At 50.3% G+C, this 14277-nt stretch overlaps 6 protein-coding genes across 6 annotated transcripts; 4 read left to right on the forward strand and 2 right to left on the reverse strand.

The window, feature by feature from the left end:
- Positions 1–282: 282 nt before the first annotated feature.
- Positions 283–1605, forward strand: N7516_008268 (NAD(P)/FAD-dependent oxidoreductase; the record flags this gene model as incomplete). Its single annotated transcript, XM_057220987.1, has 1 exon — positions 283–1605. One exon carries the CDS (start codon positions 283–285, stop codon positions 1603–1605), a length of 1323 nt encoding a protein of 440 aa, XP_057071259.1.
- A 331-nt stretch (positions 1606–1936) lies between these two features.
- Positions 1937–3240, forward strand: N7516_008269 (putative mitochondrial carrier protein; the record flags this gene model as incomplete). The annotated part of the gene is made up of 3 exons (XM_057220988.1): positions 1937–1966; positions 2074–2263; positions 2330–3240. 3 exons carry the CDS (start codon positions 1937–1939, stop codon positions 3238–3240), a joined length of 1131 nt encoding a protein of 376 aa, XP_057071260.1.
- A 462-nt stretch (positions 3241–3702) lies between these two features.
- N7516_008270 (uncharacterized protein) lies at positions 3703–4353 on the forward strand (the record flags this gene model as incomplete). Its single annotated transcript, XM_057220989.1, has 1 exon — positions 3703–4353. One exon carries the CDS (start codon positions 3703–3705, stop codon positions 4351–4353), a length of 651 nt encoding a protein of 216 aa, XP_057071261.1.
- A 1464-nt stretch (positions 4354–5817) lies between these two features.
- N7516_008271 (uncharacterized protein) lies at positions 5818–6419 on the forward strand (the record flags this gene model as incomplete). Its single annotated transcript, XM_057220990.1, has 2 exons — positions 5818–6336; positions 6363–6419. The coding sequence occupies 2 exons, from the start codon at positions 5818–5820 to the stop codon at positions 6417–6419; spliced, it is 576 nt and encodes a 191-aa protein (XP_057071262.1).
- Positions 6420–7080: 661 nt separating this feature from the next.
- Positions 7081–7458, reverse strand: N7516_008272 (uncharacterized protein; the record flags this gene model as incomplete). Its single annotated transcript, XM_057220991.1, has 1 exon — positions 7081–7458. One exon carries the CDS (start codon positions 7456–7458, stop codon positions 7081–7083), a length of 378 nt encoding a protein of 125 aa, XP_057071263.1.
- A 746-nt stretch (positions 7459–8204) lies between these two features.
- N7516_008273 (uncharacterized protein) lies at positions 8205–13699 on the reverse strand (the record flags this gene model as incomplete). The annotated part of the gene is made up of 6 exons (XM_057220992.1): positions 8205–9548; positions 9609–9724; positions 9784–10333; positions 10402–12764; positions 12817–12848; positions 12960–13699. 6 exons carry the CDS (start codon positions 13697–13699, stop codon positions 8205–8207), a joined length of 5145 nt encoding a protein of 1714 aa, XP_057071264.1.
- Between the last annotated feature and the right edge of the window lie 578 nt (positions 13700–14277).

Genomic DNA, 14277 nt, shown 5'->3' on the forward strand with positions numbered 1-14277 from the left:
CTATCAGACCCTAAAGGGAGATAGTTTTCAAGTCCAAGTGAAACATAGAGGTAAAACATGAAACATCCCAAATCCCAATATTGTAAAAATGTAAAAATGTAAATGTTGTACTTCTTGTTCGCCTGAGAGAAGCCCGAAAGTGTTCGGCGAAGAAGGGGCGGAGACTCCCCGATATCGGAACGAGTTAATCCGAAATCACGACATCGTAAGTTCCCAGCCCTGAAGCTATTTTAAGTACTTCAGGATTCTTTAATCACTTTTTTTTGTCTTGTATATTCAATCATGTTTCAGCGTCGCACAGTAATTGCTGCCAAGCGCTCCGTCGCTCAGTGGAGGAGTCTCGCAACCGCGTCTCCCGTGAGCTCCGCGCGAAGCCACAAAATCGTAGTGGTCGGCGGTGGTACAGCTGGTCTCTCCGTCAGCCACCAGCTCCTGCACTCTGGCAAATTTGCCCAAGATGACATTGCTGTGATTGATCCTGCTGCGTGGCACAACTACCAACCCGGCTGGACACTGGTTGGCGGTGGCCTCAAGGACAAACAGGAACTGCGCAAGCCATTGAACAGCCTGATTGATCCCAAGTTCAAGTTTTATAATGAGGGTGTTGGCGCCTTCGCCCCCGCTGAAAATGCGCTCACTCTTGAGAATGGCGATAAGATCAACTACGATCATCTGGTTGTGGTGCCCGGTATTAGCATCAACTATGGCAATATCAAGGGTCTCCCTGAGGCTCTCGCAGACCGAAACTCAACCGTTTCGACAATCTATAGCTACGACACTTGCGACAAGGCTTTCCGCACCATTGAAAACTTCCGCGAAGGAAATGCCATTTTCACTCAGCCAGCTGGTGTGGTCAAGTGTGCGGGCGCTCCGCAGAAGATCATGTGGCTTGCGTTGGACCACTGGAAACGAGCTGGTCTCTACAACCCCACCAGCCCCTCTGAGTCACCCGTCAAGATCAGCTTTGCGACTGGTCTCCCAGTGATGTTCGGTGTGCCCAAGTACAGCGCTGTTCTTGAGCAGATGCGCAAGGATCGTGGTGTTGAGGGATTGTTCCAGCACGATCTCCTTGCCATTGATGGCAAGAGTGCCATTTTTGCCTCTCCCGAGGGAGAGGTCGCCAAACCATTCGACCTGTTGCACGTCACTCCCAAGATGGGTGCTTACGGTTTCGTCAAGAATAGCCCTCTGGCCAACGAGGCTGGATTCGTCGATGTTGATGACAACAGCACCCAACACAAGAAGTTCCCCAACGTGTGGTCTGCCGGTGATGCTTCCAGCTTGCCAACATCCAAGACTGCGGCAGCCGTCACTTCTGAGGCACCGGTTCTCGTTCGCAACCTTCTGCAGAGCATGGAAGGCAAGGAACTGGATGCTTCTTACGATGGATACACCTCTTGCCCACTATTGACTGAATATGGTAAAGTTCTTCTTGCTGAGTTCAAGTACGGCGGTGTGCCCAAGGAGACATTCGGAGACTGGTTTGGTATTGACCAGGCTGACCCCCGTCGTTCGTTCTGGTACCTGAAGAAGGACTTCTTCCCTTGGGTGTACTTCAACTACATGATCAAGGGTAACTGGGGTGGACCTAAGGGCTGGCTATAGAGGAAAATGTGGAGGTCATGTATATTATCCCTGTGTCGCGATATGATGGTAGTACCTCAAGGTTCTCTAATGGTTAGGGGCTGAAATAGAATTATAAAAATCCTTGAGTCAAACATCTCGACCATTCTGACTATGTCCAGGTCAATATAAAGTTGACTTGGGTTGTGTTGTTCCATTGGAGACACGTGACTAGTAGATGGATGACGTCATCTCCCATCAGCTAGTGAATCCTCAGATGGGAATCTTCCATGGCACTCTCCTTCTCCAATATTTAAATATTTGCAATGTCTCTACCACTTAAAGTGGAGTTCTTTTGTTCTGTATTTTCCCCATGTACAACACTCATTCTGATATTTGGGTTGTGAGTAGCACCCGATCAACTCATCTCCAGTTCTACTGGCTTCCTACATTTGACAGAAGATACATACTTCGGATTTCAATCGCTAACTGAGATATATCTCATAATAGGCAGGTGCATTTGCTGCAGTCGTAGTCGACTTTATCGTCTACCCCTTTGACACACTCAAGACCCGAGTTCAATCCCTAGACTATAAGAAGGTTTACAAAGATGCGCGCACAGGAGCAGTGCATCGCAATGTGCTCTTCCGAGGATTATACCAAGGCGTCTGGAGTGTGGTTTTCTCAACAATTCCAGCTTGTATGTGTTGGCTCTTATTCATGAACAGGGGACATTCTAGTTGACTATCCTATCTACTTAATCTAGCTGGTGCATTCTTTACCACATATGAAGCTGTGAAGAGCATTATGTACAATTCATCAACCAACTCTCCCATGAGCACGAGCAGTGGCAAAAGGACCTTCCCTGATGGTTCTCTGAATAGTCTTCGCTTGCCTTTCACACATTCACTCCCTACACCCATTATGCACGGGATTGCTTCTTCAACCGGGGAGATGGTATCATGCCTCATGCTTACGCCGGCTGAGGTATTAAAACAAAATGCGCAGATGATTCAAGGTTCTCAAACAAGCAAATCCGCCATGCGACAAGTACTTTTGCGCTTTCGACGTCATCCTTGGCGCCTATGGAGTGGATATACGGCACTAGTTGGTCGAAACCTCCCAACTACAGCTTTACAATTTCCGCTCTTTGAGTATGTGCGATCACATCTCATTGACCGTCGAAGACAACGGAAAGCAGCTCGGAGCAACACCGGCCGACCTCCATCGGCGGAGTCAGATCAACTAGTCGAACGGGCCGGCTTGACGGGGATAGCTGCGGCATTTTCAGGGACCGTCGCGGCAACTGTGACGACCCCAATAGACGTGATAAAGACCCGCGTTATGCTTTCCGCAAGTGATACTGGCGGTAGGTCCCAAGATCAAAATACTCAGGCTGGTACTCGTGGTAATGCAGCGGTATCTTCGGAGGCGCGAACAAAAGCTAAACCCGATACCTCTCTCATTTCTGTCGGTTGTAATATAATACGGTATGAAGGAATTCGTGGCTTGTTCAAGGGCGGACTGATACGGGCTGGTTGGACGGCAATTGCATTGGGTCTGTATCTCAGCCTGTATGAAGGGGGTCGTTTTTATCTAGAGAATCGACGGAAGGAGAGGGAACGTGTCAGTGGAAAGCTTGGAAAGCAAGCTAATGAAGGCGGGGAGGTCGTTTAGTGGGATGGATTGTGTAGTGTTAACCTCTTCGTCGCGCTGCCGTCGCTGCCACTAAGGTTCATGGATGCTCAACTCACAATCTTCCATTATTTAGGGCCAGTCCAGGCCTGAGAAGAAGGTCCTTCTTTGTTCTTCGGGGCTTCTGTCGTGTCTCTTTGGTCCATTTTGAGTACAAAGCCATTGACTGGCAACAAACAAAGAACGGCTCCCGCTTCATGAAGTACATTGTATTTTAATCTCTCGAGGCCACCTTTGAGCAGAAACAAACGTCAAAAAGAGAACAAAGCGTGTCTTTGAACTCAGATATCCGATACCATAATACCATAATACCATAGTTTGATTGGCCCTGAAACTATATAAATCATATGCCCACCCTACCTATACTGTCTATACAGACAAGCACCCAACAAGTGTATTTCAATTCCTCTATCCAATCCACTCAATCGATAGCTAGATTCAATCATGCCTCTCCCATCTAAATACGAAGCTCCAGAGGACCCAATGTACCAATCTCTAGCGATCCCCATGGACGCCGACGAAGCCTGGGACGCGGATGACGAGGACTCCTGTTCTACAGCTTACGACTCTAGCTCAGATACTGCCGGCGATGCCTTTGACTTTTTGCCTCTCTCGATTGCACTAGGCTCGCGACAAGAAACCCGCCGCTTATTTCATTTCACCGTCCGCCGTGACGAATATAAGTCTCTAAAAGCCAAGGGTACGTCTGATGGCTGGATTGATGTCTCACACTTTCTCTGGACCATGTGCGCTACACTCGCAGATGCAGGTACCGATCGGGAATGGACGGCGGCATTCGAGAAATGGCGACCGCAGTGGAAGAAGGTCCAGGCGCAGGTGAAGACCTTCGGATACACTCAGTTTTCATCGGAGATCCCTCATGCCCCGGTTGATCTTGCTTTGGTCCAGTTCTTTGGATCCCCGTCTAACAAGAAGGCCAGGGAGTTTGAGATCGAGCAAGATGGCCCGGATCGTGGCTCTGGTTCTCAGGATATCTGGACCCTCTGGCGATATATTGTTGAGACACCTGCAGACCAGGTCAAAGAGTTCCATGTTACCCTTAGAGATACTGCGAAGCTCGTTGGTCCTCGGTAGATTGTAGGATGTGTTGAGCATTCGCATATTCGAGATGATATTTGCTGTTGAGTCTAGCTCGTTTCTATCGCTATTTCTTTCTAACCAGACATATATACATTCGCTTAGTTAGTTACCGTCTTCATCTTTATAGCCAACAGTGAAATCCCATAGGTCCTATTCTATTTCAGAAAATATTATATTCCCATGTAGCTCTTTAAGTACATCTAAATTTCCAGTGACTATGTAATGCGTAGATAGAACTTTAGTTGGTCATACAATTGGTTTTGGTCTGCTGAAGCCATATATATGAATAGGCCATATATAGCGGCACCCGGAGATCTATCTTCTTTACGCCCCTTGGTAGGGAAGGATATTTATTTTATCATCTGTGGCGTACACATTTCAATTTTAAACAAAATCCAACTAGTGGAGGTCGGGACATCGCGAGAAAAAGGATAATATTGGTGTTTTGATATGGTATTGGGTGCTTTGCACGGTTATCATTCACTTCACCCACTCCATTTTCGTCCGTCCTACCACGATTTTGGATGCCTCGTATGCCTCGCCACAAGAGGGCAGCGAGGCACATACTGACACATGATTCTGGTTGGTTTGGTTTGAGAACTTTGTTGTCAGGAATGCCTTTATCCGATGAAAGCCCTACTTCTGAAAAGAAAGTCCCGGTCAATAGTAATATCCCCAGACATGATATCCTCCCTATAGCATTCTATAGCCCTTATAACAATAGCAATGCACGCACTGCGGCTAGCGCCGTAAATTGAGACCGGAAATGATATGCAAAACCCCCTACCCTCGTGTACGGGCCCGGAGTCGACTGTGAACTCTCCGATTCGGAGACGCTGGATTGTAAGATTCATCAACTCGTAGTCAGAAAGCCGGCGGTCCTTGTTTTGAAATCTGACGGTAAACCACAGCGTGCCTCGAAACAAGCCATACTCATCAACGGTAGGAAGGCCGTTGCGGAGAAATATGGTTCGTGTGGAAGACATGTTTTGATCCTGTAGCAGTAGCACCACAACTTGAAAATGGCTGGCCACTGGATAGAGATGTTGCCAGTTTTGCTCACGTTGTGGTGTTGTGTATAGATAAACATTCAAGCATTGAGGAGGAATGTATTGTTACTTTGTTTATTAGCAACAATGGCCTTTGTTGTCTCGCCTTTTATTTTGAGATTTAAAGAGTAAAAGAAATCTAACGCTTTGTTATATCAAGATTCTAAAGCGAGAAACCTAGTTCAAAGACTTGAAAGGCACTGCAACAAAGGATAAAGACTTTGTTCTCACCCTTTCAAGTACACCATCAGCTAAACTATATAACTGTCCGTATGTCCGTTGCATTTTAGGAATATTCCAGTCGCCCATCCGATTCTCCCAACCGGTTCTCCTTTCTCCTATCCTATCCATCTGTGACACACTAACTAACTATCTTGCACTAGATACCTAGGTTTGACCCACGACGAACATGGCTGACCGCAAGCGAGCTCTGAAATCCGGAAAGGCTACTGCTCCTGGATCACCCAACGGGTTCACCACTGAACGCTCAGTTGGTGGCGAGCGCCGTTCGATCCGTCACTACCATGATGGCCGAGTATCGCAACGTGAGGCTCTTATCCCTGGCCCCGTTCAAAAGCTAACCGACAGTATAGTCACCTCTAGGAAAAACAGCGCGAGCAATAGTACTGTCCTAAAGCCTAAGGCTGCTCATAGGCCTAAGAGGCCGGAATCGGAATATCGGGCTCCTACAGACCGTGAAATTGAGAGACTCGCTGGTGCTGTTACTAACCTCTTCCACCCGGAACGTACTACGCCTTTTCCCAGGCCTCCCCCACAGGAAGAGAGATCACAGTCATGGGGTTCCGGCAGCTCCAGTGGCTCGGTTACCCCACCCTTCCCTGTAGCCTCCCCTACTCCTGAAGGCTCACCCGAACTAATGAGCACGGAGGTTTTCCCCCTCCTGTGGCTCCCAACCCTCGTAAATCAGGTAGGAAAACTAACAGTATTTCACAGCAGTGGGCTGACATGGGTGGAAAGAACCGCTTTAGAGGTTCGGATCTTCACGACTAAATGTGTGTCTAGTAGTGGGAGATTCCGGACGAGTGGGTACTTGGGAGCTAAGATAGGACTCTGCGAACAATATCAGATCAGGCAATATAACTGTTTCTTCATAAAGATATATGATTAATGTAGTAAAGTATAACTGACGTAGATAGATATATAGCGAGATATCCGGATTACTATTGTATGGCAGTGATTCCACTGTGGGAAGCCGAATGTGGCTCCAGCTGCAAAGGCAGGTTGAGGACTAGGAGGCTGGAAAGGCAGTTCTACTAACATGATGTGCGTTGAAGTCCATTATGTCCCTAGTGATCAAAATATCAATTATATAAAAGTATCATGAAGGTCTCCGAATGATGAGTAGGTCCTAAAGTTGGGTAGTTTGATAGCATTAAAGTGCCGCGAGGCATATCTATGGCTAATACATACTCTGTATAGGTCACACAGAGAAAGGGGAGATAATACATGTATCTCGAAGAGGATATCTGAGAAGGCTACTAAAAGGACCATATAGGCCGACAAACAAAACATCATGATATGCGTAGGCTACATGTAGGTGATAATGCAAGTAACATGCACTTTGTACCCATGTACATACACGAGCTAGGTAAGATGATAACACAAAGTTCATTGCAATCTCACAAACAACTGATCTCCCAAAATCACCAACCTAGAAGCCGGGCTCGGTCACAACATTCATAATAATGAACTGAACACACATGTTGCATTTAGGATTGGTCCCAAGCCTCGAGGCAAGCTGCGGCAGTCGTAATTGCAGCGCATCGCACATTTTCGGAACAACGACTTCGTAGAACCCCGGCGGCTTTGCTGTCACGTAGGGATGGTCTTTGGCCTCACAAGCCATGATAATCGAAGCTTGTTTTAGTCGATCGAGGTATTCAAGAGACTGGTCGCGGAGGTTGACTCTGACTTCTTTGATGGCGTCGGATCTTGGTTGGTGTCTCAAAAGTCGGGCTTGGTCTTCAAGCCAGGAGAGGATGGCGGTGCGTTCATTTTGGAAGTCGGTCACCGTACTTGGTGCGGACATTCTGTGTGTGCGAGGGATGTCAGATGGAAACTCCGTAATTAGTGGTTTTGAGGGTCAGATATCGAGGTTTGGATGGCTGAGCGCGGTAGTTGAGTTCGGGGAATGGAGGTTTCTTAGGCTGGGGTGTGGGTGATCGATCGAGGTTGTGACTTAAGGAGATTGGCCTAGTGAAGTGTTTTAGTTAGACATGATGTATGGGATGCATGTAGAAGATTCTTAATACCTCGATAAGGTGGGAACTGGACTTATTTGGACTTATCCAGCTCTGAAGAGACTTTGGTGTGGGTGGAAAGAGGGCATGTCTCTTGAAGATGGGATTGTTGGGGAAATGAATGACTTTGAGGTTGTTTACTTCGCATCTGAGAAAGAGAGAGAACAATATCAAAGAGGCCATTGGTGACGCCTTGGGGATCAGGCCACAATCTTACCTTCTCATGTTTGTAGGCCATTGTGTACCTGCCATATAAAAGTCAGGAGGGAAAGCAAACATCCAAAAGGGAATGCAATCTATCTGAGCAGACTATCAAAAGAATCCAAAATGCGTATATTGCTGGGGTCATAGTATCATATGAGCTTCATACATGTCGTCAAATCCGATCTGCCTGGAGTTTTTATCACAGACCTTTGTTAAAATAACCAAAAAAGAGAAAGGAAAAAGACGCTGCAACCAAAATATACAAAACAAGCGAACAAATTCCCAAAGAATAGAAAGAATAGAAAGAATAGAAAATGACCAAATGCCTGGGTTACAGATTCGTCAATTTACGGAACCAACTGGGCTTCTTAGGCCCCGAACTCGGCGGAGCACCTTGTCGACTCCCCGGTTGGGACCTCATCCCACGATCACGTTCATAGTCACCACTTCCAGAACTGCTCTTCACACCTTCACGGCGAGACCCTCGATGCCGAGAACGAGGATCGTCAACCTCTTCCTCATACTTAGCACGACGACGGGCCTTACGGCGAACAGCGCGACGAGCTTCTTCATCCGACGAAAGAGAATGAGCATTCCCTCCGTCGTCAGCTGCAAGAGGAGGCAGATCAATAAGAGTGGGAACGATTTCTGGTGGTTCTGGAGGTTCATCACTTTGCGAATAAACCCAAGAGGAAATCTTGTCTTTCGCACCACCGCCACGATTCAACCCACCAGTCATGAGCGGTTCCCGAGTTGGTTCAGGAGCGACCTTAGACTTGCGACGACGAGCGTTGGGCTCTTCAAACGCGCGGGAGCTACGATCCCCACGACGGTCGACCTCACGTTCATCGGGGAAGAAATCATCAGGGACCCTTTGCTCACGTTCACGACGTCGACTCGCTCTCGCCGCCATCATTTCCTCTTCGCGCATCCGCCGGCGCTCACGGCGTTCCGCTGCTCTAGCTTCAGCCGCCGCTTCGGCTTCGGCTTCAGCGTCACGAGCCGCCTGCTCTTCCCGAGCACGACGTTCTTCACGTGCAGCTCGTCGAGCCCGCTTTTCTTCTCGTAAACGATCTTCCTCTCGTAGACGTTCTTCTTCTTCACGAGCACGCTGTTCACGTGCGCGTTCTTTCCGCCTCGCGCGCCGTTCCTCTGCCTCCCGAGCTTCAGATTCACGGGAGTCAGAAGGTGCCTTCCGGGATCCACGGCGCGCCTGGCGTGCTGCGCGTCGAGCTTCCGCTTCGTCGGCTTCTGTCTCGCCGCCTGCTGCTACACCGGCGGCGTCGGTAACGAACCCTTCAGCATCGGTGTCTGGTCGGACAGATCCTCGGCGTCGATCTTCGCGACGTGATCTGCGAGGGCCGTCCCGCTCCATTTCGGGCGGATATCTTCCGTCATCTTCGCGATATGAGCGTGACTTCCGTCTTTCCGGCATCTCGGGGCGTTCTGGTCGATCTGGGCGTGTGCCTTTCCTTAGGGAATCCAGGAGGCCCATCAATCCACCGCTCTCTTGTTTCTTTGGCGGTGCGGTGTTGGAACGCTTTAGGCGACGTTCTCTTGGTGGCGCATCGACGAAGGCCATATCGTCGGGTCCGGACATTACATCTGGGGCGGGAGGTGCTTGATATGGATCGACCATGACAGCATCGTCTTCGTCGTCGGGTCTGGGGCGCGGCTATGAAGGATCTCAGGTTAGTACAAAAGCGCAAAAAATATTGTGGTTATCTCGACATACCTGTCTCTTTGACTTGCGCCTTGAGCCCTTGGAGCCCTCTTTAGGTGAATGACCCTCTGCATCTTCCATATCAACCATAACGAGATCATCATCCTCGATCGCATACGGATCTCGAACTATTTCGTAGGCAGGAAGTCAGTGATAGATAAATCAAAGGTGAGAGAAAGGTACATACCTGATTTACGCCTGTCCGTGCGCGGGCGCTCACGTCGAGACTTGGAAGCATCCATGCCCATCAACTTGGCTGCCTTGTCAGACACCTCAGGCTTCTCACCCGGTGATGGATCAGCAGGTTTCTCATCAATATCAAATGATGGACGTCTAGATACAGGTTTCGACGAAGAGCCAGGTTTTCTAGTCGATTTGCTTCTGGACTGGGGTGTACCCAGTACCATGTTGGCCAAGGCCACGCCACGTTGGTTCTTAGAGGAGCGCCCCTCTCGTTCTCGCCGCTTCTCCCGGTCTGACGCAGAAGACCTTTCCACTTCTGCCTCCGGTTCTTTTGGTGGAGATTTTCGAGATTCTTTTTTCTTGGGAGTTTCGATCTCCTCTTGGATTTTAGGTTCCTTCTTCAACTTCTTGGGCGTTTCGACCTCCTCTTGGACTTTGGGTTCCTTCTTCAACTTCTTGGGCGGTTTCACTTCCTCTTGGATCTTGTTTTCCTTCTTTGATTTCTTTGGAGGTTCTGCTTCTTCCTGGATCTTACTCTCTTTCTTATTGGATTTCTTTGGAGGTGGTGGGCCCCCCAGAAGCCTCCCCATGAAGAGGTGTTCGTATTCCGTTCGGTACGTACTCGATCCTTCTTGGAGGGTTTTGGAGGCTCTTCGGCAGGCTCCGGTGTAGCTTCGTCCTTTGCCTCTGGTTCCTCGGGTGTGGGCTCCGGTGCAGGCTCGGGCTCGGCGTCGGCCTCAGCTTCGGGTTCAGGTTCAGGTTCAGGTTCAGGTCCAGGCACTGGCACTGGCTCATGCTCATTCTCTGGCTCTGGTTCCGGCTCCGGAGGTGGCGGGGTTGGCTCTCTGGCAGCCGCCGCAGCAGCTGCGGCAGCGGCTTTCTCGGCTTCGGCCTTTTTATACTTCTTGAGTTCCTTTTTACTCATTTTCGAAAGATCTGGGGCTGGTGGCTCAGGTTCCGGCTCTGGTAGTGGCTCGGGTTCAGGCTCCGGCTCCGGCTCCGGCTCAGGCTCCGGCTCAGGTTCAGGTTCGGGTTCGGGTTCAGGCTCGGGATCATCTCCAAAGTCTGGGAAGCTTCCAGGAACAGAGTCCTTGGAGACTTTCCTATCTTCGAACTCAAGAGCTTCCGCTGTCTTAGACTTAGACTTTGAACTCTTCTTTGTAGGAGCGGGCTCCTCTACAGGAGGTTCAGGCTCTGGCTCCGGCTCCGGCACTGGCTCAGGTTCTAGTTCGGGTTCAACCTTCTTTTCCTTGGTTTTGCTCTTCAAGCCAGCCTTTTCTGCCTTTGCCTTCTCCTTCTTGGCTTGCTCCAAAGCCTTGATACGTTCAGCAACGCTGAGCTTGGAAGCCTTGGACTTGGATAACTTTTCGGGGGCAGGGGGCTCTGGTTCAGGTTCAGGCACCGGTTCTGGTTCCGGCTCTGGCTCTGGTTCTGGCTCTGGCTCGGCATCTGGTTCAGGCGCTGGGGGGTTGTCGTCTACGTCGATAAGCAAGTCTTCCTCTTCTATAGGCTCGGGTTCCTTTTCTTCCTTCGCCTTCTTCGTTGATTTGGTTTTGCTCGTAGAACCCCCGGTCAGGGTCGACCAGAAGCTTTTAGGTGCCTTTTCCTCTTTGGGGGGTTCGATGGCTTTCGTGGTCTTCTTTGTGCCCTTAGATGTCTTAGGTGCCAGCTCTGCCCAAATATCGTCGGCATTGTCATGGAAAGCTTCCGGCTCTGGAGTCAAGCCCTGAGCAGGAGGTGTCGGCGCACGTGGGGGAGGTTCTTCAATATCCTTGCCCTTCTTCTTTTTCTTGTCCTTTGTTGGTCCCCAAATGCCCCAAGAGTCTTCAGCCGGTTTCTCTGGCTCCGGCTCGGGTTCCGGTTCCGGTTCTGGTAGTGGCTCGGGTTCCGGTTCTGTCTCAGGCACTGGTTCTGCTTCTGGCTCCGGTTCAACAACCGGTTCAGGCACTTCTTCAGGCGGCTCGTCTGATGGGAGCTCAAAATCCTTGCCGGGAATGGGAAGGCCCTTGCGCATTAATTGTTTCTCTCGCTTCTTGCGTTCTTTAGACGATATATCCCGCCAATTTTCGTATAGAGGCTCATCGGGCACCTTTGGCGCCTCAGGTTCAGGTTCGGGCACCGGTTCTGGTTCTGGTTCTGGCTCTGGCTCTGGCTCTGGCTCCGGTTCAGGCTCAGGCTCAGGTTCCGGGGTGGGTTCTGGCTCGGGTGCTGGCTCAGCTTTGCCTTTGCTTTTCTTCTTGTCCTTTGAAGAAATTCCCCAAGCGGCAAAAGCATCAACTGGCTCTGTTGGTTTCGCCGGCGGTTCATCGATGACAGGCTCCGGATCAGCTAAAAGGTCAATCTTCTTCTTTTTCTTCTTATCTTTGGTCTTCACTGGAACACCCCAACCCCAGTCAGTATCTGCCTCGGGTGGTTTCTCAGTCTCCTCAACTACTGATTCAGGTACAGCTGCAGCCGCCTGCGCTGCCGCTGCCTCTGCCTCTGCTGCTGCCTCTGCCTCTGCCGCTTCTGCTGCTGCTGCTGCTGCCGCCGCCGCCGCCGCCTCGGCTTCAGCCTTGGCTGCTTCCCACTCTGCTGTGGCTTTTGCCGCAGCTTCATCCTCGTCTTTGTATTTCTTCTCCATCTCCTTCTTCGCTTTACGCTGCTCTTTCTTGGTAAGATTCATATACCAGGCTTCCTGTGTAAAATCGACTCTGGGTGCAGGCGGAGGCGGAGGCGCAGGAATCTCGAGTTCGGGTTCCGTTCCCTTTTTGTCTTTGCTCGCATCCCAACCTTCTCCCCAGTCATCTTCTTGCTTGGTTTCGGCGGGTGCAGATCCCAAGTCGAAATCGAAGTCGCCAGTCTTCTTGGAAGTTGCTCCCCAAGGATTGTTGTCCTTAGATTCATCGTTGGGAGGAGGGTCTCCAAGAGGATCGAGCTTGCCACCTGTATTCCAGTCTTTGCCCCATCCTCCGAAACTAAACCCTGTTCCGCCGGTCTTGGGAGCTGGACTATCGAAATTCAAGTCCAATTGCGGTGCGCCGTTATCCAGACTTACGTCCTGGAACCCCCAGGGGGTGCAACTTCTCCCTGTAATTTTACTTAGACACTCGTCTTGTACATTGGAGGAGGAGGATCTTACCTTTCCTTTCTTCTTTTTTCCTACATCCGTGAAGGCAGCCCACGAGTCATCGCCCCCACCCCCCACCGTTATCCTCAGCCCAGCTAAGATCTTTGACAGCAGAGGCTTCAGCGGCCTGCCGTTCTTCCTCCTCCTTGGCTAGTCTCTCTTCCTCTTCCTTGGCTTTTTTCTCTTCTTCCTCCTTGGCCTTTCTCTCTTCCTCTTCCTCTTCCAGTTTCTTCTTTTTATCCTTCTTTCCGTTCACATTCCAATCGCCCCAATCGTCGCCGCCGCCATCTCCCTCATCGCCGCCTCCGGCGCCGCCTGCATCGCCAGACCCACCGTCACCGTTGGCATTATCGTCTCCTCCATCAGCCCCGCCTGCCGGCGGCGGTGGCGGAGGAGGGGGAGAGGGAGGCGGGGCTGCTTTCTTTGCTACCGCGGGCTTTTTCTTCTTATGTTCCCGAACACCGGTAGGATTCTCAAAATCAATGCGTACATCCAGCGTACGATCTTTCAGCAGCGAAGATGACGATTTATGCGATTTTTGAGGTATCCTTGGCGCGAAGAAAATAGCCGTCGATTTGCGCTGCGCGAGTGGAGGCAGTGCAGAGTATTCGGGAGGTAGATCATAGATCACATCGTCGTAGGTAGGCGGAGGTTGGTCGTAGGAAGGTGGCTCTGACGAGCGAGTGGGAAAGCAAGAAGTCAAATCGGTGACCAAATCTAGTTTATGGTTCCCCCAGTTATCTGGCAGGCAAAAGCCCGCCAGCTTAGTCGAGAAAGTAGTCCAGACCTCATCGAGTAGTTTCTCCTCCATTTGCATGTTCCGTGCGTAGTATGCGACATCCTCCGTGGCGCTGGTCTTCCCCCGCGCATACGCGATAAGACCCCTCAATCGCTTCCATGTCGAGAATCACATGCGCTGGGTTCATGGCCGATCCGATCACTGATGTGGTAACTCAGCGATGTCGACCAGGGAACGCATCGGTGGGTGGGTTGGATTCGAGTCCTGGCGGGGAGGGGGATATTGTCCCAATCGATAACAAACGTTGTTTTTCGGCGCAGAGTTGCGATAGGGTGATGTTGGTGCGGTAACGTCGTGCGAGTGGACCTTGTGAGACTGTTAAGTAGTAGTTTCAAGTCAAATTCGAGTCAGATAGCCTTCCTGCACGACCGGCGCGAGTTTCAGGTGTTCTTCGATGCTGATATATGTGGTATATAGACGGATTAGGGGTCGGTCACACAGTGTGGAACTGTGCCTGCTGTAAATTGAACACGAGAAATTTCAAGGAGTCAAGGGAGCCCAGGGAGAAAAATATGGAAAAGTTAGGCTGGGAGGGGATCTTCTGGAGAGGCAGGGATAAATTCAGGCGGTGGAGGTGAAGATCATCCCAT

This window comes from Penicillium verrucosum (genome assembly GCF_028828655.1).
Source record: "Penicillium verrucosum strain IBT 35672 chromosome Unknown utg000003l_segment0_segment0, whole genome shotgun sequence".
Lineage (NCBI taxonomy): Eukaryota > Fungi > Ascomycota > Eurotiomycetes > Eurotiales > Aspergillaceae > Penicillium > Penicillium verrucosum.